Raw genomic sequence first — 26548 nt, forward strand, 5'->3', positions numbered from 1 at the left:
AATCCAGGTTGGTCAAAGAGCACAGAATCCACATGACTTTAATTCATCTCAAAAAATTCAGTCACTGGGAATTTGACCATTAAGAAAAGAGAGAGAATACCCCATGTCGGATAACTGATTCCTAACGTCCAAAGAATGTTCCAAGTGCCCAGCTGGTCTAGCTTCCTACCAAACTCACACTTACACTGACTGCTTTTGCTGCGGCTTGAAGAAAAGGTCTTCAAATCTAATAGAAACTTCTATAGTAGCTCCTAGCCTGGGGATAAGGCATCTGAAGTAAAGAAATGACAAGAAAGAACCTAAAAATACTGCTGGAGTCTTCCTTTGAAATTTCCCACTGCCTTCAAGATGAGGTTTGTCCAACTACTCCCATTCCTCCCCTTTTCATTAAAGGACACTCACCTGGAGAGATGTTAGGCTGTCTGTATTTACGCATGTTCAGGATGGATCTAATACGAACAAAGCTCACAAACATAGTTTAGTGCTCTGTTTGGTTCCACTTTGCCCTACCATCTCTATCTAATCCTCCTTGCAGATTCATGGCTATGCTTGATCTCATACTGGAAATATTCTGTCCTTTGCAACTCCTGACTCCTCTGTGTAGATCTTCAGTCCGTCCGCCACAGACCTACCTCCACCACCATCAACCTCATTCATTCATTGACCTGAAATGGACAGAGCACCCACCATGGGCCAGGCACCAGGCTCCCTGACCGGGGATGCAGAGAACAAAGCTGACAGGGTCCTTGCCCTCCGGGAGCTTAGAGCCACTGTACCGTCGCCTTCCATCGCCCAGCAGCAACTGTGGGTTAAAAAGGAGCCAGTTGGGGGGCGCCTGGGTGGCTCAGTGGGTTAAAGCCTCCGCCTTTGGCTCAGGTCATGGTCTCAGGGTCCTGAGATGGAGCCCCACATCGGTCTCTCTGCTCGGCGGGGAGCCTGCTTCCTCCTCTTTCTCTGCCTGCCTCTCTGCCTACTTCTGATCTCTCTCTGCGTCAAATAAATAAATAAAAACTTTGGGGGGGCGGAGGAGCCAATTGGTGTAACATGAGAAAATGAAAAATGGGCCAGCAGCGGGCCGGCCGGCCAGGTCTCAGTGGTAAGGGCTGGGGCACGCTCCCTGGAGCACGGTGTGTGGGCCCAAGCCAGGCAGGCCTGACTGCAGCAGGGGCACACGGCCAGCTCTCCCTTCTTGGTGCGTATGCCCGGGGCTGAAGTCTTTCTTAGTGGATACCTGGTGCTACAGAGGGAATAAGCCACAGGTACCCAATACTTACTCCCTGCTGATGGTACGCGAAGGAATCGTGAGTCATTTCTAGGGAGCAGAAGGACCAGAAGGAGGGGATCCATGTCTCATGACACACTGAGACACAGATTGTTCACAGAAAATCCTAGGCTCTGCAGCTCATCAGGCAAACAAACACTGGATTGATTATTCCTTCATCTGTCCTGTCCATATCCCTATTTTCCCCCAGGAGCACCTCACCCAGAATCTTGAGAGCTCCTAAAGAGTATTAGCCTGGATTTCTGTGTGCCTTTTCTGCAACTGGATGGAAAAAGGTAACTCTTCAAGTGGCCCCTTCCTGAATTGCCTCAGGTCAAGGAGGAGAAGGACATCTGGTTACTAGGATATCCTGGTCTAGTCTGAGGAGCTCAGCATAAGGAAGGCTAGATTCTAGTCCTATTTCTCTCCAATCCCTTTGGGCGCCGTCTCTGTCAAAAACCCTATCTTGACTTCCTCTGTCAAAAGGAGGCCATCCCGAGCAGCACCTGACATATGGGCACTTATTTTTTGCTGGCTATTATTTTTTTAAAAGATTTTATTTATTTATTCAATAGACAGATCACAAGTACGCAGAAAGGCAGGCAGAGAGAGGAAGGGAAGCAGGCTCCCTGCTGAGCAGAGAGCCTGATGCAGGGCTCGATCCCAGGACCCTGAGACCATATCCCGATCTGAAGGCAGAGGCTTTAACCCACTGAGCCACCCAGGCACCCCAATGCCGGCTATTATTAATCATTGCTATTAATACATGTTTACTTCAATCGTTTAGAATTATTTTTTTAACTTAGATTTTAATCATTTAGAATTGCCGTGAAGCCCAAATGAGAGACTACATGGGACAGGCTGTGAGTGAAGTCATCACGCAAATGCAAGCTTATGACTGCTGTTTGCTGGGTGAGGTTCTCTCTCGAACATGCAGGCAAAAATTTAATCCACGCCGATAGCTGATAGTAAGCACATGCGAATGCACGCAAACACTTCTGTGCCCCCCTCACATTCTTCTACACAGGTACCACCGCCATGTCAGATAAAAGCATCAGGACAGGCTTGAAGGGTTCGGATGGAGTGGGTTGGAAAGGTACACGTGGGATCCAACTGCACGGGCTCTGCAGGACTCGGCTTTGGAATTGGTACTTACTGATATGGCTCCGTACGAATGGGAGGTAGAAAGCAAAGTGATCGGTTTTGCTTTCTCCTTTTTCAAATAAACAGGGCAGTTGTTAAACCAGAAGTGAATCTGATCCCATGCGGCTTTAAGAACAGTCAGCTGCATTCTGGAACTGGCAAAAATGTAAACAGAGCCTGTAACTCTAGAGCAAAGGCAGGACACCCATAGGTTTCATATGGGAGAGTCTATGGGCCCCGTGCCAAGAAAAATGAAATGTTAGCCTGGGCCTTTAAACAGAATCATGTAAAAGCGGAGTGCATATTTGTTTAACACACACACAGACCTTTTTCTGTGCCAATACCTATCTGAACCCTCCTGAGTAAAAGCTGGAATCCCTGAGACGGTGGTAGGAACCAATATTGTTTGTCCAGTCCTGTTCTTTGGCATGAAAGGACTTTCCTGCTGAACATGGAGAGGTTTTTTTCTTCCCTTTTTTTTTTTGGTTGGCCCAAGTTAATTACAAAGTATGACTGTGAAAATAAAATAAATGAGCCCATTCTACCCATCCCCATATCTGAATTCTATCATACGAGTTGCCAATTGGTTTCCTAATCCTCTTACTCAATATCTGCTGTTAATTTGTTCGCTATTTCAAGAACTTGAAGACTGTCAGCAAAATACATGATGCATTACAAAACTTATAATTGGAAATAAAAACATCTGAAGCTTTTCTGACAGGGTAAACATAAAGTACTATTGCACTGATCAGAACAAGGAAACGTGAGCAACCTTGTAGCTATTTCTGTGCAGACACAATTACAAATGCTAACTCCCACTTTTTAAAAATGCTGAGAAAATTATATCTAAATGAAGGAATGAATGGACTCAACATGTTTGTGGATCTGCAATGAGGGGCAGGGAGGAAGGGAAAAAACCATCCTGCTCACACTTCCTTTACAGAAGCAACTCCATGGGCTTTCTCTTGTTCTGCAGCCATTTTAGAATTAACACTGTCTGGGGCCCGATCTAATTGTCCTGCCACAGAAGTTAAGGCACTTCCTCCACAGTTACTAAATCTGACAAATTACACCTGGGTCTACTCTAACATGAAAAAGTGTGTTCTTTGTTCCTGACCTCTTGGTCAGCATAGAGATCAAATTCCTGGACATCGGAAAGCCCTGCTCATATTCATTAAAAGCCACGGGAGACCAGCCCTGCATTTCTGTTTCAAGAGGGGAACAAGGTGCAGCCACCGCCAAACAATAAGACTGCTCTGCTGGGGTCAGAGCACTACAGGCTTTTTTTTTTTTTTTTTTACTTTTTGCAGCTTGGCTTCTGATCAATTAGTACCTGGGTTTTTGCACCCCCCTCCCCCACACACAAATACAGCATCTTCATCTTAGTATCAAAAGAACAACCGAAACAAACAAAACAAAAACACAAAGGCGCTGGTCGATTTTTAAATGGCAACTGAGTTTCCTGAAATCTGTTTGTACTAAGATGCTGGCTAGAGATCCAGGAACCAAAAATACAAAGCTGATTTAAAAAATTCCACCTTTCCCCCCTACCTTGTGGCCAAACATTAAAATTTTGTCTCTGCCTTCAAACCATACCCTCAGCTTTTGGAAAAGACAGAACTCAAAGTGATCATAAACAGGAAATCAGGAACCAAGGTGGTGGCTGAAAAATCAACACAAGGGATGCAAAAAATCCACAAGTTTTCCTGTCGTGGGACCGAAGTCCTTGGCAGACCTAATCGCCTGGCAGCACAAGACCGTCTCCTTCTCCCCCAAAGAGGGAGAGGAAAACACAGCTGGAGAAGTTAAGAAAAGCTGTGTCTAAACCGTTACTCTCAAAGATGCGAATACATCAGGCTTCATTCCTTTCTTCCAGATACTTGGAAAAACAAGATGGTGAAGAAATATATACAGAAACTGCAGAACCTGCCATGAGACCTCCTAAGCCGGGGGTGCTGCCTGGATCTGGTCAGCTCTTGTCCTCCTTCCAAGGGAGCACCTTTCTTCTGGGACAAGGCAGCCCACTTACATCTTCTTCTGTGTAAGTAGGCCACCGAATTTCCTCAGACCTCGTCCCTGAGAAGCTAAGAAGGACCCCAGTGTACCCCTATTGCAAACACACACAGATCCTTGGAAGTGTTGCAAGTTATTCTCCAGGTACAGATTCTGGCTAAATTGTAAATTAGAGACATTGCTTTAATTCTCCTTCATCTTTGGGAAGCTTTCAGCTGTGCTATAAGCTAAAACAGTATAATGAATATAGACTAATATTCCTCTTCAGTACTGAAAGCAAGTCTCGATCTACATTTTTAAACACAGGAGTTACCGCTATCTTTCTGGTGGGACGGGAATCCCCTCTGAGAAATCCTTTGTATCAAGGATCTTATTTTGATCTATGTTTGGAAATTAAGACCACTAGTAATATCAAAGTTCACTGGAAAAGCCCGGGAACCAAACTTAAACGGGTTTACATTGTTTGGGGGCTGGAATAACTAACGGGTAACTGAGCAGACATTCACCTATGGGTGGGTCTCAGGGATGGGGAAAAACCTAACTTCTGAAGGGAGAAAAGCAATAGCTCTGGTATAAATCCCCCCTCAAGGTTGCTTCCAGTCAGATTCTTAAGTGAAAGTGGTTACAAAGTATACAAGATTAAAATAATCAAGCATGCTGGAAAATATGGATACTCTTTGAAAAGTTTAGCTTTGGTGACCATTTCAGCGAGTGCTGGATGAGAGATACTAGGGCAGACCTTGCTGGCCCTATTTCAGAAAAAGAGAAGTTCAGTGATTGGCCTCATGTCGCTCAATCAGTAGCGGTGAAACTTAAGCTCCAACACACCCTATCTGACTCCTCATCTAACAGTCTTCAAACGAAGATGGGAAAAGTATAAAGTAGATTTGGAAGATTAGCCCCCCTTATCAGTAATAGCTCACACTCATTAGATGCTTACTCTATGCCAGAAGTCTTTGGGGTGCTGTGGATGCATTAACTCATTTAGCCTCATAGCAACCACAGGAAAGAAGTAATGCCACTATCTCCCACTTTAAAGATAAGAAAAGAGAGACCAGGAGATGCTCAGAAACCGGCCCAAGGTACCAGGGCTGAGTAAATGGGAGAGCTCGGAAAATCTGTGCTCTCTGCATAGAAAGGCTAAAGCACGGGCATTCCCAAATCAATGTTCAGATTATCAGCAGTCCTGGGAATATTTTATAAAAATTTTTGAATCTAAATTCAATTTAGTTAACATATACTGTATTATTCACGTCAGGGATAGAATTTAGTGATTCATCAGTCTCATGTAACACCCAGTGCTCATTATATCCATTGCCTCCCTTAATGCCCATCACCAAATCAGCTCACCCACCTCCTCTCCAGCAACCCTCAGGTTTTTTTTTTTTTTCCCCAATAGTTAGGAGTCTCTTATGGTTTGCCTCCTTCTCTGTTTTCATCTTATTTTATTAATTTTAACAAAATATCTTCCCAGTAAGATCCAAATTACTGATACCTCCAAAATATATATCCTTAGTCCAAAGACAAAACACAGCAATTCGTATGGGTGATACAAATTCCATTTGAAGATCCCCCTTATTGTAAGGAAGTGCTAGGCAGGAAACAGTTAAAACTTTCTGAAAATCTCAACAAATTATGTGTAAAGACAACTTTAGGGTAACATTTCAGAAGATTCATCCTACCTACCTTCTTGATTAAACCACCCTATTAAAATAAACAATTTTTGAATGACATCAATTCAGCTCAGACATAAACATTGTCTGAAGTCTTTACGCCCCATCACATCACATATTTCCACCATTGAAAATGATTATGCCCCATCACATATTTGAATTACTATGTGGTTTGTGGGTTTTTAAAAATTTTTTTTAAATTTTTATTTTATATATTTATTATTTCTTGAGATGCTGCAAGATCTGCCTTTGGATCCAAAATCACTCCTTCATTCATCACAGCTGTCAACCAGTGTAGCTAAACCTTCTCCCAAACAGATTTTAATCTGCTCAGATAATGGAGGAAGTTTGCTTGCTATCATCACTTCAGCAACTATCAATCCAGAGATTTCTGAACGTGTGGCTTGTTCTGGAACAGCCTTCCATAATCTTTCAGAAATCATCTTCGGGTATTAAAAAAATATATCTTAATTCCACATAGAGCTTCTCTGCCAATCAGAGGTCATTCCTAAACTACAACATAGCCATTAAGAAGGGAGCTAGAAGGGAGGAAAAGCTCCCTCTCCAGACCTTTGTCCAGAAATGCTAATTCCGACATTGGACATTACCATGTTTTCAGCTCACACTTGGATAGGACCAAATCCTACTCTTTGTCCTCTTTACCACCTTCTTGCATATACAAAACATTCCCTGATGTACTTCCGTCAATCACCACTGCGCTGGACATCACCACCGCAGATTATAAACCCCAATTACCACACTGCCACCATCCCCATCTCAGTCATACCGCACACCCCAGAGTCAGACTCAAAATCAGCAAAGGATGCTGCCAACTCAGTCTGGGTGATCACTGAGCAGTCACTTAACCTTTCTGTGCCTGAGTTTTTTTCACCAGCCAAATCAGAATCGCAACAGTGTCCATTTCTTTTTTTTTTTTTTAAACATTTTTTTTTAAGAATTTATTTATTTATTTGACACACAGAGATCACAAATAGGCAGAGAGGCAGGTAGAGAGAGAGAGGAGGAAGCAGGCTCCCTGCCGAGCAGAGAGCCCAATGCAGGACTTGATCCCAGGACCCTGAGATCATGACCTGAGCCGAAGGCAGAGGCTTCACCCACTGAGCCACCCAGGTGCCCAACAGTGTCCATTTCTTAAAAGCATTTTAAGGAAAATGAGATAAAAGATAAAAAGATCTAGAACAATGCATGGCATAGAGTAGGTACTGAAGTAAGAGTTCAGTCATTGTTGGGTTGATTTTAAAACAAAATATATACTTCTTGTATTCTTGCATCAGTCCTTCTGGATCCCAACTAGTAAAGCTAGGGGAAAAAAAAGATCAGCTGTTGAGAAAATAACCCCACTTTCTACTCTACAGAGGACAGACAAAACTGTCGAGTGGGATGGCCAATCTGAATTCATGCTCACTGTCTGTCCTCTTCCGGCCTTATCTGTAAATCCAGTGCAGGGCTGGGGTACTTCTCCAATTAGGTAAGTAAAGGTTAGTCCTTCTGCTCTTATATACACACAGAGCCCTCAAAAAAGTAAATTAATTAATTAATTTAATTAATTAATTAATTAAATAAATAAATCCAAAGCTCCTCTGATACTGATCTTCTAGTCTAGAACTCCCATTTTAAAGATGAAGAAACTGGTTTGGAGGCTAAGTGACTTGCTCAAGTTCACATAATTACTCAGGAGCAGAACCAAGGCCAGAAAATGATCATTACCCTACGCAAACCACCAGGCACTCTTCCATATCCATTACACATGTCACTTAATTTAATCCTTATAACAATCCTCTAAAGTAGGTATTATCTCCATTGTCTTAGAGATGCAGAAAATGAGGCTCATTCTCTGTAAACTAATGTCTTCAAAAGCACACAACTGACAAATGATAGAGACAAGGTCAAATGCTTCCTGTCTGGTCCCAAAGAATACACACCTGTTTCAAGTTTTCTAGAGCTCAGGGCTAGAATTCTCCGTACTGAGTCTCAACCTTTAATGTTCAAACTGAGCGTACCTCAGCCTCATCTGGGGAGCTTTCAAAATACAAATTGCTGGGCTGGAATCAAAGTCTCCGGGGAGGTATGGCTTCAAAAAGGTGTAATTCTTCAGAGTTGGTCGGGTGATTCTGATTCGAAGCAGGATTTGAGAAACCCTAATCTAAGAAGACATTTCAGGAATGCTTCCAGTATAAAATGAGAGGTAAAGGAGTTACCTAGAATGTTCAGAGTAGCTGAATCTGTGTGTGAAGTAGCTGAAGGTGACCCTCCCCTAAAACCTTCTGTGTCCCACAGACACACACGCAGCCCAGTTACATAAACATGTACATATCGAACCACAGCCCTACTTCCACTCATCTTGCCTAAGGAAATCGGCACCACAGTGAAAACAAGCGCTGTTCTTCCCAGCAGTTCCAGAATCTGTGTTGTGTTCGAAATGCAGCAATAAGCTTTCTTTCCACCCTTATTTGCTGCACCACAAGTTCTTAGGGCCAAGCTAAAAAAAAAAGGGGGGGGGATTGTATCAATGAGCACTTACCAAGGTGCCCCATATATCCTGAATCCCTTCACGGTTACCTCCGAGTCTTGTAAGTAAATACTGTTTGTCAGGAGGGACTGAACGTTGTCAAAGTCCTCTGGTTTCAATTTGGACACAGAGGGGAAACGGTAGTAGTCCTGTTTAACAAGGTCTGCCATGAATTCCTTATCAAATGTCAGTTCATGATTCCCAGCAATCACTATTTTATATTCATATGGCAGGTTTCCTGAAATAAGAAAAAAGAGTACCAATTAGCACGTTCATTTCCCATCACAAAGTACAACAGCCCAGACTGTGTGATTAGCAGACAGTATACCCAAATGAAATAGCTCATGCATTCCTTTATATTTCCATGGGAACCAAAATTTATGACTACGCCTTTATGCTCTCAAAAATGACAATAAACAGGAGAGAGGAAGCTGCTAAGAAGCTTAAAAGCTACTAAGAAGACATTCAGCTTTCTAGTTCCATTTCCCTCTTCTGTATGCTATAGATTCACTGTGATGAATCACACTTTATAATTATCCAGTGAAAAGCACTTTAATCACGATCCTTAAAAAAGGTCTGGACTTGGTTTGGTCCTCAAAAAATAAGCCAACCAACTGTTCTTAACAACTCAAATGACTGCTTGATTTGTAGGATATCCTTCAAAAGTACATTTGTAGTATATCATACAAAAGACATGGCACTGCCGAGCATTCCACAATGTACATAAATGAAAGGAACTCCGGAGTACAATTTCATATTGTAAGTTAAAATTTACCTTGTGGCTTGTGAATAAAAAGAACGTTAATAATGGCCCCCTGATTAGAAGGCTAACTTTCCTCCCATCGGGATGGGAGAAGAAACTGTAAAGCTTAACCCCCTTTTAATATTTATGGTATGGAAATGTGAGTTCTCGGTGTGTGCTTTTTATGCAAAAGTTTCCCGATCAAAATGAGATAATTCTGGGAAGAAGAATGAAAGCTATAAAGGAAAACCCAAACACCAGACTTCTGCATAGATTTATAATGTTTGAATAAAGTACAGATCATACATATTAATAACTCACCGTGATGCTATAAGAACCAAACTCCAAAGGGAGATAGTGCCGGGCAGCTGTCCCCATCCTGAAATTAATGCCCTTTTCTCTTCTTTGTCATTACCCATCCCTCAAGCCTCACTGCAGAGCTGCTGCTCATTTTATTTTATTTCATTTTATTTTAGGAGAGAAAAGGGTGGGGCAATGGTGCCTATAATTCCAGCTTCCTGAGACTCCTGGGTCCAATGCAAAATTAATGTTTCCTGCTATTCCAGGAAGAATGAAAGTTACCACTAGCAGGAAATTGGATACACTTGTTGTAGGAATTGGTCCTTACCAGCAAGCCAGAGTCAATGATTTAATTAATGAAGTTTAGTGGGGAGGAAAATTATATTTTGGAAGTGGGGGCAAGTTTTGCCATAGGTACTTGGACTTCAGCAATGCAAACTGCAGAAAACTGGGCTGTGAAGTCCTCAGTCCCAGCAGCGCACTGCAAGCGTGTTTGCTAACATTGAATTTTTTTTTTTTTTTTTTTTTTTTTTTTGAGAGAGAGCAAACACCGGTAGGGGTGGGGGGTAGAGGGAGAGGGGTAGAGAATCTTAGGCAGGCTCTGTGTTCAGCATGGAGCCCAATGCAGGGCTTGATCTCAAGACCCCGAGATCATGACCTCTGCCGAAATTAAGAGTTGAACAAGTGCTTAACCAAATGAGCCACCCAGGTGCCCCTGAAATGATTTTTAAGATCACCAGAGTATGCTTTGTAATGCTATTTTCTTTAGCTTTCAATTTTTAGGTTTCTGTCAGTAATGAAATTGCATATATAGCACACGGTTTAATAGGGAGGCTTAAGAGAGAAATGAAAGCAGTCAGAAAATAACACCGCAGAAAGCAGCCACTGCAAACACTGCGGCCCAGCGTCCCTGGATATCCTGACTACTAGCGCACAATCTGTGGAACATGACTTTGGCCTCAGTTCTGTGTACGGCTGTGCTGAAGCGCTCACGGAAAACAGGGAGCCTCTCTCAAATGTATGTTTTTGCAAGTTCATAATGCGCACTAGCATAAGGCAATAAGGAATGTGATGTATGTTGCGAGCTACTTGGACAGAATGATATCTTGCACAAGTCCTTGCATTTAAAATACATTTGAGAGATGTATTAACGGGCCGCAAATCCGCGATGACCACGCACACTGGGAATTTCTGAGAAGCCCCTGGACTCTAACATCATGGCTCTGTGACCCCCTTTGGCCCGATACTGCACGCCCAGAGTCGCCTGTGCCCCAGAGCCAGAACGGGCTGTAACATTTTCCTTGACGGTAATCTGTTTCAAGGCAGGTCGGACCTGCATGAGTCTTTGAGCAACTCTATTTGTACAAGTCACGCTATAGCTGCCCAGTTCCGTTTTAATCATTCATGACGACGGACTCACTGTAAGCCTTTCTTTCTGCACCACAGCTCTCGCAAGAAGGCCTGGCTTCTTGCTTTTTCCATTTTAGAATTTTGGTTTAGGAAGGGCATGGGTGAGACAGAGAAGGCAAAGGAAGTATATTTTCCTTCTTGGAACATTTTTTTTTTAAGAGAAAGTGAAACTGGTGCAGAGTAAATCTCCTTCAGGAAGACCTCTCTTTGGTGTCTTTTAAATCAAATTTTGGAGACTCAGCATAAAGAAGTAGCCACCAAAATGATGATATTTACACACTGCCAGCGAACTCGTTTCTTTCTGAGAATCCAGTAGTAGTTTCCAACTTCCACCCTCTGTTACCTATGTAAGTAAAAGCAGGAAGGCTGACAAATCTCCTGTTACTTGATGGTATCTTTTTTTTTTTTTTTTTTCAAGACTAGCTTAATTCAGAAGGCTCTGCAGTCAAGCTCCAAACTTCTTGGTATTCAAATAGCATCATTTAAAAATTGTTAGACAAAGAGGTGCCTGCCTTGATCCATTTTATTCAGATCAGGCCACTGAAGTTGACCTGCCTGAATAAAAAAACTGAGGCTATATACAGTTATTCTGACACGGAAAAATTCTTGCTTTGAATGACCTAAAGAACTCTAACTAAGCATTCTATCTTTCCCAAGACATGCTATATGTTCTACTATCAATTTACAAGATTATTTTAAGTGAAATGGAGATAAACTTTTGACAAACTGTCAAATTGTTCTGGAAGTTTTAAAAATGCATATTTGGAGAAATACAATACGGCAGTACAAATAATGATATATGGCTTCAGTTTTTGTTTCTGTTTTTCATCGCTACTTTCATTTTTCTATTTTTCCATATAAAATAAGAGGTGATCTAAAGAAAACTATTGAGCAAATCATAGTACAGATAATTCACAAGTATGGCAAAGTAATGACTACAGCAAGGAAATGAATGAGATGTGGGAAATTGGCCCATCTTCTCATGTCCTCTTGATCTCATTCTTTCCACTCTCACTGGCACTTAAATTTTCCAGACATCTATCTTTGATATTTTGGGTCTCTCTCTATATATATTTAATTCTCCTTCTTACTGAGTTGGGTTTACCAAACCCAAGAAAACAAAAACAAGCAGCCATTGACTTGTGTGCGCACACGCGCGCGCGCACACACACACACACACACAAACACCCACACCTCTCACATACAATCCTAAACCATGCTTATTTTTCAGATGCTTCTTCATTTCACATCTAAACTTTTGGAAAGAGGATTCCAGAAGCTCACAGCTGGTAGGCCAAATACAGCCCACAGATGTATTACAGTTGGCCCTCAATGCTGTTTTGTGTTTTGTTTTTAAATTGAACATTTAGAAATCAGGCGATGTCATGCAAAAAATTCTGATTTTCTAGCTCCTTTTGGAAAATCAGAAGACCAGTCACTACCGACCATCCAATCGGCCACAGACCTTTCCACTCCCTACGACTTCTCACACCTGGCTCACTTACCACATTTGTGTTGTCCAACCGTCCCCTCTGTTATCAGAATGAGCAACTAAGAGACATGTGGTTACTCAGACCTTACCCCATGCAGTCTGGTTTGTGTTTCTATTCTCTTCCCAAAGCTTTCCCAGAATGTCAATAATAACTTCCTCATAGCCAAAGCGCAGACCTTTTCTCTCTTCTCATCTCCAGGGATCATGCTGCAGTGACATCCCTGTCCTTCAAAGTCTCTATCCCCTTGGGGCGCCTGGGTGGCTCAGTGGGTTAAAGCCTCTGCCTTCGGCTCAGGTCATGATCCCAGGGTCCTGGGATCGAGCCCCGCATCGGGCTCTCTGCTCAGTAGGGAGCCTGCTTCCTCCTCTCTCTCTCTGCCTGCTTCTCTGCCTACTTGTGATCTCTGTCTGTCAAATAAATCAATAAAATCTTTAAAAAAAAAAAAAGTCTCTATCCCCTTGACATTGGATGCTGCACTCTCAGGTTCACCTCCTCCCTCTGTCACATTTCTTTCCTTCTTCTTCTTCCTCAGCCCCCTTTGCCTCTTGTCTCATTCTCGGTTGACTCACTTCATTCTCCCTCTCCATCTTTACTTTTATGGATATTAATTAATATTTTCTTATAGTATGTCTCACCCTTCTATTCTCTGTGATTCAATTTTAAACTATTACAGTTTAAATGACGGAAGCAGCGTGAGGTTAAGAGCAGGGACTCTGCTGCAGGCTTCACCACACTGGCTGCATGACCTTGGTCAGAGTCCTTATGTTCTCTCAAGTGTGCTAGCAGAATGAGTACAACAACTGCACCCACCTCATAGTCTGTGCTCAAGATAAAATGAGATAAGATTTCTAAAGCACATGCATGGTATGGACTAAACAATCAGTGCACGTTAATTATCGTTCTACTCATTTTTCTTAATTTTGCCTTTTGCATGTGACTTGTCTCCCCCTAGACTATGAAGTCCTTGAAGGTACAGATCGTGACTTGTGGCTTCATATTTGACCCAAAATACCCAGTTCCATCCCTTCCAAATGGCAGGCACACGATTACTATTCACTGAATAAGTGGAAGAATGAACGAACTTCTGCAAGATTTTCGAGGAGTTTTCTTAAGAGAATTACGGGCACTGAGCTTGTCCTCTTGGGATATGACAGTTTAACCGTTGTCACACCGTCCTCCAGAGACACAGGTTTACTCAGAATTTACCCAATTTAAACCTTCTGAAGTGTCCCACTGTGCCCCCAAATTCAGTCTAGCCAAAAAAGTCTCTAACAAATCATTTTTTAACTGGCCTTTTCCTTCATCTAAATGGGGGGAAAATAATACCACCCCCACCAAGGTTTGGTACACCTTAAAGCAGATGCTGCATGTAAAGAACTTGCAGTTTCTAACACTTCATGATGATTCAACAGATATTAGCTGTGACATACTGGTTGTTACAATGATTACCCTTCCCAGGTGCCATCCAAGAAAATATTCGGTGATCCACAAATTGGATCACTCCCTGGTCACAGTGGCACAAGGTCACTACTCCCAAGGAAAAACATCTGGGATGGTCTAATGCATCCTTCAAGTTAACAAAAGCATTATTAGAGTCATGAAGGCATCTGGATCTAGAGGTGGTGGGTGGCCTATGAGGCCTTCAACCTGCACACTGATTGCTTTTGTCAAGATGATTCTAACCTTGCAAAGTGTGTCTCTCCTGAATACATCACTTGTTTCCTCCTTCTGTTATCCAGTTACACATCACTTCTAGTATTTACTGACTGCCAAAAAAAATGTGCCCGCATCAGCCTATCATTCACAAATGAATAGTATAAACCATGATCGATCGCCATCTCTCCAGAGGGACTACTCACCTGGAAGGTCCCTCACATCTTCCTAGAATCAGATACAAAACACGATCTCCATATACTCCCAGAAGAGTATATAAGAATATAGAGAGGAATAGAATGTCTAGAAAAGTTGAAGATCTTCAGATATGCACATGTCTGATAAAGCCACAACAACTTTAAAGCAGACACACGGTGAACTGGGTCAAGGTCAGCCTCCTTTCCTTACCAAACTCTGGACATTGAGTGTGTGACTTAAAGCGGCTCCCATGAATAACAGCCCATGACCTCAGCAGGCTCTTCAGAGACAGCCGCATCTGGTGATTTAAAAGTGTGATCCGTGAGCCGGGCCACGTGAGGGAAGAGACAAGGGCAGAGGTCAGAGACCTGTTCCCGCGTTCACCACTGCTTTCCTTTCCTTTACGATTTGGGGAAAGATTTCCTGTGAAGGCTTAGCCCTGGCTTAAAAATATTCAACAGAAAAACCACTGGTTTATCCAATTCCATTTTCCTGATGAAGAAACAGAGTGCCAGAGAGGTGCGGCCAATTGCTAAGCTAAATCACGGGCCACACTGGAGGCACAAGTGGGATGAGAAGAACTCTTCCGCCTCCCGCACTAGTTTTCTTTCAGGTGACCCCAAATTTTTAAGAGTCTTATGAAGTTTGGCTTAAGACCTACCTCTTACGTGAGTCCTCCTCATACCCTTCGTCCATCTATGGCGATCCTTTTCCCTAGCTCTAGGCAGCGGCAGCCTTTTCTGTCCGGATCAAGAAATAGAACTGGCTACGTGACGGATTTCTCCTCCCGCGGTCATGAAGCAGTTTCAGCTCCATAATATGACAACACACATCCTGGCCCAGTGAAGGCATTCCCCAAATGCTACTGCAGCTGTGGGTGTAATTTCTTACCCATCTGCTCTCAGAAGAATTTGGGAGCCTACCCAAGGAAGGGAAGGTCATGGCCTTGAGAAGGAGAAGGAAAAAAGCTCCTGTGCCCAGCTTTATGCAGGGTCCCAGAATTTGAAAAAAAACTTGGCTATGTTATAAGAATTAATATGAGACTTTGACAGGGGAATAGTAGTCCAAGATAGTAAACCCAAATGCCTACAGGGACCAAAGACGTAAAGCAAAAATGTGAACTGGACTAGGTGGAAATAACAGCGGTTGTGAGGACCAGCACACGTGTGCATGACCATTTAAAAATAAACATATATCAACACTTCTCTGGCCAAACAAGAGTCCTTGCCAGCTTGACCCCCCCAAAATAAAAATTAATGTCCTTCAAAATTAAGTATCATACAACTGTCACCTATTTTTCTGCCACGAATCACTATAAAATGTATTCCTCTGGAAAATTCAAAACTCGAAGTCAATTCCAGAACAGTCACTTTTCTTGGGAATCTGCCCACCACCTGCAAGAAGATGACCCCTGCCCCATATTCTCTGTTCGTCATGAATGGTGAGCGTGGGAAACAGGGAAGGCCAAAATGGCCATTACGTTTGGCTAATGCCAAATACTGCCTTCCCTATACCCCATTTTTTTAAATCAAAGATCTAATAAGCAAGATTAACTGGCTGCTGTCTCCTAATTTCTGCTAAAACTGGGGGAAGTAAAAAAAAAAAAAAATCCCAAGTACAATAGTAGTTCTTTGTGAAGAACTCTGAGAGCATCCCAAAGCAAACATGGCTTGCCAGGTATCGAAAGGTGACAAATTTCAAGATCTCCAATCTCCACGCCCACTCCCCTCTATACCTTAAATGATAGCCTTGGGAAATATAGAAAGACAAAAAATGTGTGGCATAATGCTCATATTCAATAAAGCTTACTGTGCAGCAAGAAGAAAACACAGAGATGACGAGACAAGAGGAGAACCTACTATAGTTTCCAGATACCCAGGAAAATCAAACTCACAAGGCCAAGCTTCAGGCCTACTTCCCCTTGGCAGTATGCTAGAAAAAAAACACTAATTTGTGAAATTAAAAAAGAATAAAACAGATATATAGCCAGACCTATTATCATGGATCTGCTTCTAAACAAAAGAGATACGTTACAATTCAATCACTTTTCTGAAATCTTCAGCCTGCAGTGGGGGCAGTGCCAGGGGCCTGTTTTAAAACACTGCTCCTTAATGCCAGTCTTATAAAAGGACCTTGTTATACCCCCAAGGTGGATAAAAGGCAGCAATTTTTTTTTCTGTTTAAAATTATTATTGTATTTTTAATATCATGACTCCAGCAGAGAGGGAAAATGTCCAAACTCTTGAAATCTCTATTCCACTGAGAACTAAGAGCAACTTGGGCTTGAAAACTGTTCAAGCAGAAAATTTTGCAGGAGGATGAAAGGAACAAATAATAATCCCAGTGACTAGGAGGATGAAAGAACCATGAGGTTCTGGGATGGACTAAGGAGAGGCGTCATGGACATTCCTTGCCTGGATTACCGGGGGCTGATAGCTGAGCAGGGCTGAGTTGAGCCTGGAGGCAGGGAGAAGATGGTCAGTTACAAGTGGGCAGAGCCCACGTTCCCCACTGTTCTCCCAGAATCGAGAAAAATGCGTGGCATTCAGTCGGTGCCCACTGCCTACTTGTTAAATGAATGAAGGGACCTCTGGCAATCCCTCTCGGCTCCACGGTTTACACTCACTTGCCTGGGCCGCAAAGCCACCAGAAACATTCAATCAGGGCAAGCTCCGTCTCTGACCTCAGTCTGTCCCCCGTCAGGCTCCATTAATTTTCACAAGTCCTGACAGCTCTAACGTGAATACTCACACTTGCTGACGGAGCCACACAGCAGGTTCAGACTGCTACCTTCTCCTCTGAAACTCATGCATTAGGGTTTCTTCCATGCTTGCAATGGGAAACCAAGTCTAAGAAATATTAAACACAGAAAACTATATTACAATAACATCAGGGCTGAGCCGGAAACCCAGGAGAGTGTAAGGAATGCTGAGTGAAAGCCCAGTGGTCCAACTGCAGGAATGAGGGCTAGCCTAAGAAGCCACAGCTGACATGCTCCCTCCTCTTCTTCAGCCTTCTCCATGCAAAGAATCCCAAAGTACCAGAAGATGCTGTAAGCCGTAATCCATACAAAGGAGACAAGAGCCCATCCCCCACCCAGGAAAACGGGCCCCTTCTGAACCTCAGTGGTCACCGGTATTCGGTACTGAGAAGTATAAACCATGAGGGAGCAGACGGTTAGCACCCATAATGACTAAAGACATAAAAACAGCTCAAAGATTTGATTGTTTGATCTACAGGCGTTTCCTGTCTCAGCTGTAACTTTAATCCAACATAACTTTCTGTGATTTAAACATTCAGGCACACACACTCGTTCACACTTCTACATGTTAAAAGACAACTACAAGGCAGTAAAAATAAATGACAATATTAACAAATGACAATATCGTCTTGGTTTCCCAACTGAGTATCTCTAAGTTGCCACCAAGACCAACATGGCACGTTCTGCATCTGAAGATGGGGCAGTGAACTGTCCACTGAGACCCAGCTCCAACTACACTCGAGTATTTCCATCCGGCTAGACAACCAGAACCACAGGTAGCTTCTTCACTGTACTCTGTCCAACCTCTCCCTGACGAATATAGGCCTTGGCTTGTTGAGAAAGATTTATTCCCCATACAACAAATTCTATCTGAGCACTCAGAATATCTCCTTAAAGACCCTTTCACCTACTTCCCCAAGGTTCAGAAAACAAGATCCAAATCAGGATCCCACTGGATAGTCACCAGAAGAATTCACCAGAAGAACTGCTCAAGACGCGGTAAATCTCAACCCAAACAGCTGGGTGCATGTTTCTATCACTCAAATGTACCAGATGTGGGGATATACGGCACGATGGAAAGATCATGGGCTGTGGAGTCAGACTGACTTGGGTCCAAGTTCCTGGTTCCATCACTTATTACCTCTGAAACTCAAACTTAAAACATGCTCATTCACCTCCATATTACTCATCAGAAAAAATGAGGATAACTGTGCAACCTACGTGCCAGAGAGGATGTGCAGACGGAGTGAGATCAGGAAAGGACCTAATATGAACCTGACACATCAACAATAATTATCATCATCATTTTTACCCTGTCCTCTGTTGTCCACTGTAACCTGATTTTGGTTAAGGGGCCCATGTCCAACTTCTTACCACCTTAAAGAGTATTCCATAAATGTCTCTAATAAACTGGCAGTGTTGACTGACAAAATCCATGGTGAGCTAAAGAATATTGTTATTTTTCCCCCCCACAAACCTTTAAAAAGCAACTGAGAAAAGGCACTCCTTCCAGCATCACTTACAAAATAAGTGGCAATTATTCTACTGAATAATTAGAAGAACAAATGCAAATCCTATGTTTACATTTTCAGACATTAAATATGGTGAATATCAAATTAAATAAAAATAATACCGGCATAAAGACCATACTCTTTAAAAGAAAGAACACTTTAAGAGAATTTTAGATTCCCTCTCCATCTTAACCCTTCAAATAGTAATAAAAAAATCTTTTTTCTCATAAATGCTCTTATTTTTGCCTGCTAAAGTAATGTTTGGGCAGATGCGTGCAGGATTTCAGTGTGCAGGGATTCCAGGGGGCTGGTCCACAGAAGCCAGAGCAGAGGGTTGACAGTGGAAATAAAATCTCTGCCTTAACAGCGCCACTGGGGCCAAATGAAAATGGTCTTCTAGAACTTGATTAAAACTAAATTGAAAAAGAACATATTTGGCTAATATTACATTAGACTAAAATATAGAAATGAACCCTAATACTCTCGAAATCTAATAAGAGAAAGCCATCTCAATTTCCAAACTTTCAAAAGCATCTTCTTTAAATGCATCACAGATCAATTTACATGGTACTTTTGCCAATAAGCAAAACCAAATCACAGGTTCCAATTGGCTTATATTGGAAAGTATGAGAGCAAATGCTAGAAAATGCAATTACTGCAAACAAACTCCATTTTCTCCCCTCTGAAGGGAATTTCAGAGAATATTTTATTGCCATCAAATAATATTTCTGAAGGCATCAATACACAATTCTATTTTCTTTTCAAAGTCCCTACTCACTGGATAATCTAATCCACTCTACAGAATATCTTGAAATTTAGAGAAAAGCCCACGAAAGGGGATATTACCTTACACACACATCCTATGTCAATTTTAATAATTTGCAATCTGGACAGGATGCTGCACAAAGCAAAATTTAGGATCCAATAAAATTGACTTTTCCCATTTTGTAAATCAAAGTTTTAATGAAGCACTTCAAGGACAAAATTTCAAAAGAAATCTCTCAGGGAAGGTTATTTTGATCAAGAGCGACAGCAATGAGATGGAAGAAATAGAGACCACGTTCATTTCCTCTTCTGTTTCTGCTTCCCCCCCCCCAACCCTTCAATTGGCAAAATTCTCTACAAAGTAGACTTCCTGGGGGTTATGAAATCATGAAGTCTCCCTGTGATAAGTTTTGGTTTTGTTGAAACACCAGCTCCAAAAATCTCTATCTCTTTCCTTCGGAACAGTTTAGCAGCCTCATGCCACAAGCCTCCTCTCTAGGATAAAGTAGTACAAAGTGGCAGAATTCCTTAGGAAGAAACCATTTTTGAAAAGTCTATTATGACCCTTGGGGTCCAAGGTTCCAGGACGGGGAGTTGGAGGTTCCTTTCCCATTTTTATTCCTTTCCCATATGTCACGGTCTGAATATTTATGTCCCTCTCAAATTTATACGATGAAATCTTAATCCCCAATGTGACAGCGTTTGGAAGTGGGACCAGGTGACTGGTCATGAGGGTGAAACCCCCATGAAAGGGATTAGTGCCCTCATAAATGAGACCCTCCAGAACTCTCTAGCCCCATCCGCCATGTGAAGACACAGCAGGAGGATACTATCTGTGAACCAGGAAGAAGGCTCTCAACAGAACTCAACTGTGCTGGTTTCCCAAGCTTAGACTTTTCAGCCTTCTAAACTGTGAGAAATAAATTTCTGTTATGTATAAGCCACCCAGTCTGTAGTACTTTGTTACAGCAATCCAAGTGAAGTAAGAGATCATAGTTTTCTAGTATCCAGAGCTCTAGCCCTCAACATCTTGAATCTACAGTTCAAGACAAATTCATCCAGGTCTTCCTAAGTCCGTGTTTTCTCATAGTGTGCTTTGGCATATGGTGTTCTTTACAGCTCTCCTTAAATAATTCAATTAAATATGTTAAGGAGTCCAGGTAATCATGGCACAGTTGGAGAGCATACTTATCTGCTGAACACTGTTCCCAGCAAGACAATAAATTGAGAAAAGAGCAGAGGTGGTCAAATGTTCTGAACATTTGAAGTCAGGTGAATACATACTGCTTTAGCCTTAAATTTCCCATTAAAAGTATAAGTCCACTTTTCTCCCCATACCATACATACCCAAGCCCTCTGGCAAGGTGTGGATTAACCTTCCCTTTAGGTTTGCATCTTTCATGAGTTGAACTGTATCTCCCTCAAAATCCATATGATGAAACCCTCACTCTTAGTACCTCAAACATATGACTGTATTTGAAGATAGGGCCTTTAAAAAGGTGAAGAGGGGCGCCTGGGTGGCTCAGTGGGTTAAAGCCTCTGCCTTCAGCTCAGGTCATGATCCCAGGATCCTGGGATCGGGTCCCACCCACATCAGGCTCTCTGCTCGGCGGGGAGCCTGCTTCCTCCTCTCTCTCTCTGCCTGCCTCTCTGCCTACTTGTAATCTCTGTCAAATGAATAAATAAAATATTAAAAAAAAAAAAGCTACATTGACCCCACTCCTAATCGTGGTCCCTTCCCCTCTTAAAAAAAAAAAAAAAGGTGAATAAACTGAAATGAGGCCATAAGGATGGGCCTTAATCTTATCTGAATGTTCTCCTTATAAGAAGAAAAATAGGGACATCTAGGTTGCTCAGTCAGTTAAGCATCTGCCTTTAGCTCAGGTCATGATCCCAAGGTTGTGGGATCAAGTCTCACATCGGGCTCCCTGCTCAGTGGAAGCCTGCTTCTCCCTCCACCAGCTGCTCCCCCTGCTTTGCTCTCTCTGACAAATAAATAAATAAAACCTTTATGAAAAAAAGAAGAAGAAGAAAATATGGACCAGGAATGTGCTCCCACATGAAAAGTCACAGCAAGAAGTTGGCCATCTACCAGCCTCCAAACCTGACACCTTGATCTTGGACTAGTAGCCTCCAGAACTGAAAGCAAATAAATTCTGTTGTGTAAGGCCCCAGTCTATGGTTTTTGTTACAGCACCCCTAGGAAACTAATACATCTTTCTATAAGGAAGACTTTGCTTATTAATCCATCCTACATGCTAAAGCTGAGGTGATCTTACCAGAATACAAATGCAATCATATATTCTTTCCATACACTTACAGGCTCACCCATGTGAAAATCCTCCCAGACTTCCTACTATTGCCTACAGATCAGAGGCCAAACTCCCTGTGTAGGGTGTGTAACTCTGTTACCTGGCACTCTTCAGCCACTGCTCCACTCATAGGTTGGGCTCTGAGCCTGCTAAATGCTTGCAGCTGATAGAAGGAGACTGTGTCTACAGGGCTCTTTCTCCCACTTGACCATGGACCTCAGGAGGATCAGACTATCTTTTACTCATCTTTGCATTCTCAGTAGGCTTCAGCAATTATTTGTCAAACAAATGAATGAGTCAATGAAGAAATGATTTTATCCTGGCTAAGAATCATGTGGACAGGAGTAGCTCGTACCTCAGTTTTAAATTCTGAATGGCCTTAAAATGTGACAAATCCTATTTCTCTTTCATCTTCGGATGGCACCATGTGTATACATCACAAAGTATATTATTCATTTGCAACTGAGAAACTAAGTCTAATTTTAAAATCTATTATAAGGAATTTTTGTTGTTGTTGTTGAGGAAGGCAGAGACAGTGGCCTGCACACAGTAAGGACTCAATTTTGTTGACTGAGTGAACAAATAAATGGATAAATAAATGTAAGAAAGAACTATACCCATCACACAAATAATGTGTTTCAATTTCAAAACAGAAGAGAATCACTTCTGTTGCATGATTAACATTACTCATTTAAAGATTTTCCCAACCTTTGTTCCCAGGATTGGGTAGCTTCGAGGAGTAATCAATAGTGGAGTTAATGGAATAGCCATTCATTATTTGAGGAAGGTGTCTGTATTTCTTCTTCACTGTATGCCTTCATCTGAAAGTTCTTACCCATAGGCCTCTCAGGCAAATCACTGCTGTTTTGACAGCTGGCTTTCCTGAGGCCACTCTTTTACAAATGAGCCTACTGCCCGGGCCAAACAGGACATGTGTGTGCATCTTCTCAGGACCCCAAGTTGCTGGGTCACATGAAAGAATCCACACTAACGTCCTTGCAGGGCCTGCTTCTTCCCACTTGCTTCCTACAGAAAAGTCAAGAGGCAGAAGGGTGTTCCTGACCTCTTCTCTAATTCCAGGCTCCCTGAAATTCTCACCTAGAAGAGTCCTCAGAGATCAGCATCATTCCTTCTCTGGAATGGGAACCTAAGACCCAGCAAGGCTAAATGACTCCTCCAAGGTCACCCTATGAGTTAGCTGCAAGGTGGAACTCCCCATCTTGCCGACCCATCTTTCCCCTTTCTACCATATCACACAATTATGGAGTCAGAGATGGCCTAAATGATTTGCCTTACAGATCAAGAAATTTAGGTTCAGAGAAACTGAGAGGCATTTCTGAAAGTGCTGACAATCATGAATCCGGACTTTTAAAATCAACCTGCCACAACCCACAACTGTGAGCATATGGCCACTATTTCCTCCTATCTCAGAGATACACAAGACTGCTCAAAGTTCACAGTCGGAATCATCTTTCTTATTCCTTTTTAAACCTCTGCTATCATAGTTTAAGACCATTTTCTTTCATTTGACAAGGCAAGGCATGGCATGGGTTTAGCTATCTTAACTGTGATTTAAGTCAGAGAGTAACTTAAAACAGTAAAAATGATCTCTCTGGACCGAGCCAATGTCCTTCCAAATTTTTCTTCTCTTTCTGACACTATGACTGAGGCACCTTTGCTGAAACTCAGCAGCAAAGATCTTCCATGAGGCTAGCATCCAATTTTTACTTATTTTTTTTTCCACCAGAAACTAAGGAACTGATTGGCTGACGCTCAGCCAATATGGTACCCCTTTTTTGTATCAAGTACCAAGGTGGTTTCTCAAAGTCTTGAGCAAAAGATTTTTCTAGACCGCTATCTTCCTATAATACAGTGGCTCCTCTCAGCCCTGTATTCATTTCTGCACGTCTCTGAAATACTAGCATTTTCACTAGGATTATTCTCCTCAGAGTGGGAGCTAAAGCCAGTATCATTGATTCTTAAATGCTGAAAGTAGAGGGGAAACTTTTTTTGAAAAAAACTACTTCTATTAGTTTTTTTTTTTTTTTTTTTAATCAAGTCTTTGAAATGTTTTAGCCAGAAACTGGAGATCAGATACACTAGCAGGAAAAGAAAGTCTTTTTGCAGGTTCTAACATTATTCTCCACAACTAAGAACACCAACCACTTCTATTCAAACCCATCTAAAGCCCATAAAGTTGATTTCTTAGTAGGAAGATCTGGCCAAATTTCAGTTCTTTGGGTTAAACCATTCTTACTTTTAAATTCTGTCATGTGGCACATTTCAACTGCACGTTCTCAGATTCACCCACTTTGTAGTTTCCTTTCCCTTTGAGCTCATTTAAAAAGCTGATTTCAAAATTCTTGCAAAGTCAGGTCTCAACCTAATTTCCTAATCCAGCAGCCTGTGGAAAAGAAATCCTATTAGATCCCATTAAATCTCATTAAATCCCCGACCCTCTCAAAAGTCAGGATGAGATTTGAGAATGCCCATGGAATGATCACAGTCTTTCTACAACAGTCACACTATTCCCCCAGATTGTTGGGTAGGACAGTCAGTATGTTTGGTCTGGGCTAGGAATTAATGATGCACAAAACAGAAAAGGGTCTCTTATGGAGCCCCTGTTGGAGCTTATACTCAGCTAGGAGCAAAAGACAATGAAGGAGTAAATATCTACTAATTCAACTTAGGTTATGATAAATGCTAGGCAGGGAATTAGCAGGTGCTATGAAAGAGAGTCATAGTGGATATCTACCGAGGCATGGCAATCAAGGGTCGGGTCTTTTTTTTTTTTTTTTAAAGACTTTATTTATTTATTTGACAGAGAGAGAGAGAGATCACAAGTAGGCAGAGAGGCAGGCAGAGGCGGGGGAGGGCGAAGCAGGTTCCCTACTGTGCAGAGAGCTCAAGGTGGGGCTCGAGCCCAGGACGCTGAGACCATGACTGGAGCCAAAGGCAGAGGCCTAACCCACTGAGCCACCCCAGGCACCCCAAGGAAAGGGTCTCTGAGGGGGATCAGTCAACATTTTCAGTCTTCCCAGCGCTTTATCAATAATCACTTAGGAAAGACTTCCCTAATCATGTGAAACACGATGTAAGGAGGCATGAAGCACATCTGTGCAGGTGTGCACACACACGCACATGTACACACATGCACGAGATGTGCAGAACAGTATATCAAACACACGGTTCCATTAAAACCTCAATTCTCATGAGAACACTCAAATACTGCCATCCTTTATCACTGATTAGCTAAAACATAACTAAAGAATATTTTTTTCAAAATCTACTCTTGTGATTGAAAATCTAAAATGTGTTTATTCCACTTGCTGCCTCAGTAAGATCAATAGTAAGGGTCTCGGGTCGAAGCAACCGTGCAGGAAGTAAAAACGGTACGAGACTGGACCGAATGTGCACATATTCTCTGTTCACGTACTCATCCCCCACCTCTCCACCCCACCCCACCCCCAGGGAAGCCATGTGCTCAAGAAAAGTGGGCCTATTCTTAGACCCAGGTGAACAGATCTTGACGAAGTGGTAATTTTATTTCCCTTGCCAGGGACTGGTTTAAAGAGGTGCAAGTCTCCCAGTCCTGGTCCATGAGACAGGAAGGGCCCCCTGTGGGGCCCAATGAGACAGGAACAGCCCCTCTTCCCACTGACCTTCATGCTCTGCCTTCTTGCTCTGCCTGAACTTTAACAGTCCCTGTCCAACCTTTGTGGCAAGGCTAATAACATATGAGAACAGGAGAAAGGAATGCTGAAAGAACTCAGGCCCCTGAATTACCAGATCCTGAAAAATGCTTTACTCCCAGCCTTCTTGTTATACGACATAATAAGTCCCTTGCCAGTTAAGCTATTTTGTTTCTTGCAGCCAAAAGCCTCCTGATTTAACTCACTATGTTTATACTTGGACACGCTTAATTAATAGCATTTCTCCCAAACAACGCTATTTGTATCCCTTCCTCTCCTCCTTACAATACAGCCTGGGAAGAGATCCTGATTGGCGACTGGCATAGATATGCAGAGTCTCTGTAAACAAATCAAAAGATGATGACAATTATGAGGCCTACAACCAACATATACCTCACTTACCCTCTGTTCCCCACAGTCCTAAAAAACTATATATACATTAACCTACTTAATTCTTGCATGAAACATAGGAGGTAAGAACAATTATCTCCTTTCACACATAAAGTAACTGAAATACACAGCAGTCCCAGTGGAAAAGAATGGCCTATTGTTACAGGTGATGAGAGCCTGCAGAATAATATCCCTGAACTTGACAACTGATACTGTCATAAGGAAGAACAGTGGTCATGAACTGGAAAAGCCACAGAAGAGCTCATTAAAGCTCTGATTATTTTGATCTACCAGTAGAAAATCTGATTCCTTAAGTATAAGCTAGACTTCCAGAATCTCGATTTTGAACTCTCTGCCTGGGACATTCTGATAAGCAGTGTGTTTGAGAAGACACTTGAACTAGGGAAAACTGAGCTGCTCAGATTTGGGGGACATACCAGGATAAACTGAGTGGATCTATTAACCCCTTTTCAAATTAGGTAAAAAGCTTCAAAAGTTAATTCCCCTTGGAAGGGTTGGATAACCTTAATTCTGTCTAGATTAGAATCAAAAACCAAAGTTAATTTCCTTCCAAAAACCTAAAGGACACAACAATTGCCTGTGTCTTCTTGTCTTCCTGATTGCTGGATTCATGTACTGACCTCAACGTGCCTCACAGACATGCCAAGAACCTTCAGAAGACATGGAACAGCCTACAATGT

At 42.2% G+C, this 26548-nt stretch overlaps 1 protein-coding gene across 5 annotated transcripts in view; it reads right to left on the reverse strand.

Moving 5' to 3' along the window:
- The window catches only part of MPPED2 (metallophosphoesterase domain containing 2), a 175224-nt gene that overhangs the window by 81051 nt on the left and 67625 nt on the right, over positions 1-26548 (reverse strand). For 4 of the 5 annotated variants that reach the window (XM_082682730.1, XM_082682734.1, XM_082682731.1 and 1 more), the window contains one exon: positions 8633-8858. In XM_082682730.1, the coding sequence (XP_082538856.1) occupies positions 8633-8858 (226 nt within the window). Of the gene's footprint in view, positions 1-8632; positions 8859-17167; positions 17266-26548 lie in introns of all 5 variants that reach the window. The other variant, XM_082682733.1, reaches the window with a different exon arrangement.

This window comes from Mustela nivalis, assembly GCF_964662115.1.
Source record: "Mustela nivalis genome assembly, chromosome: 9".
Lineage (NCBI taxonomy): Eukaryota > Metazoa > Chordata > Mammalia > Carnivora > Mustelidae > Mustela > Mustela nivalis.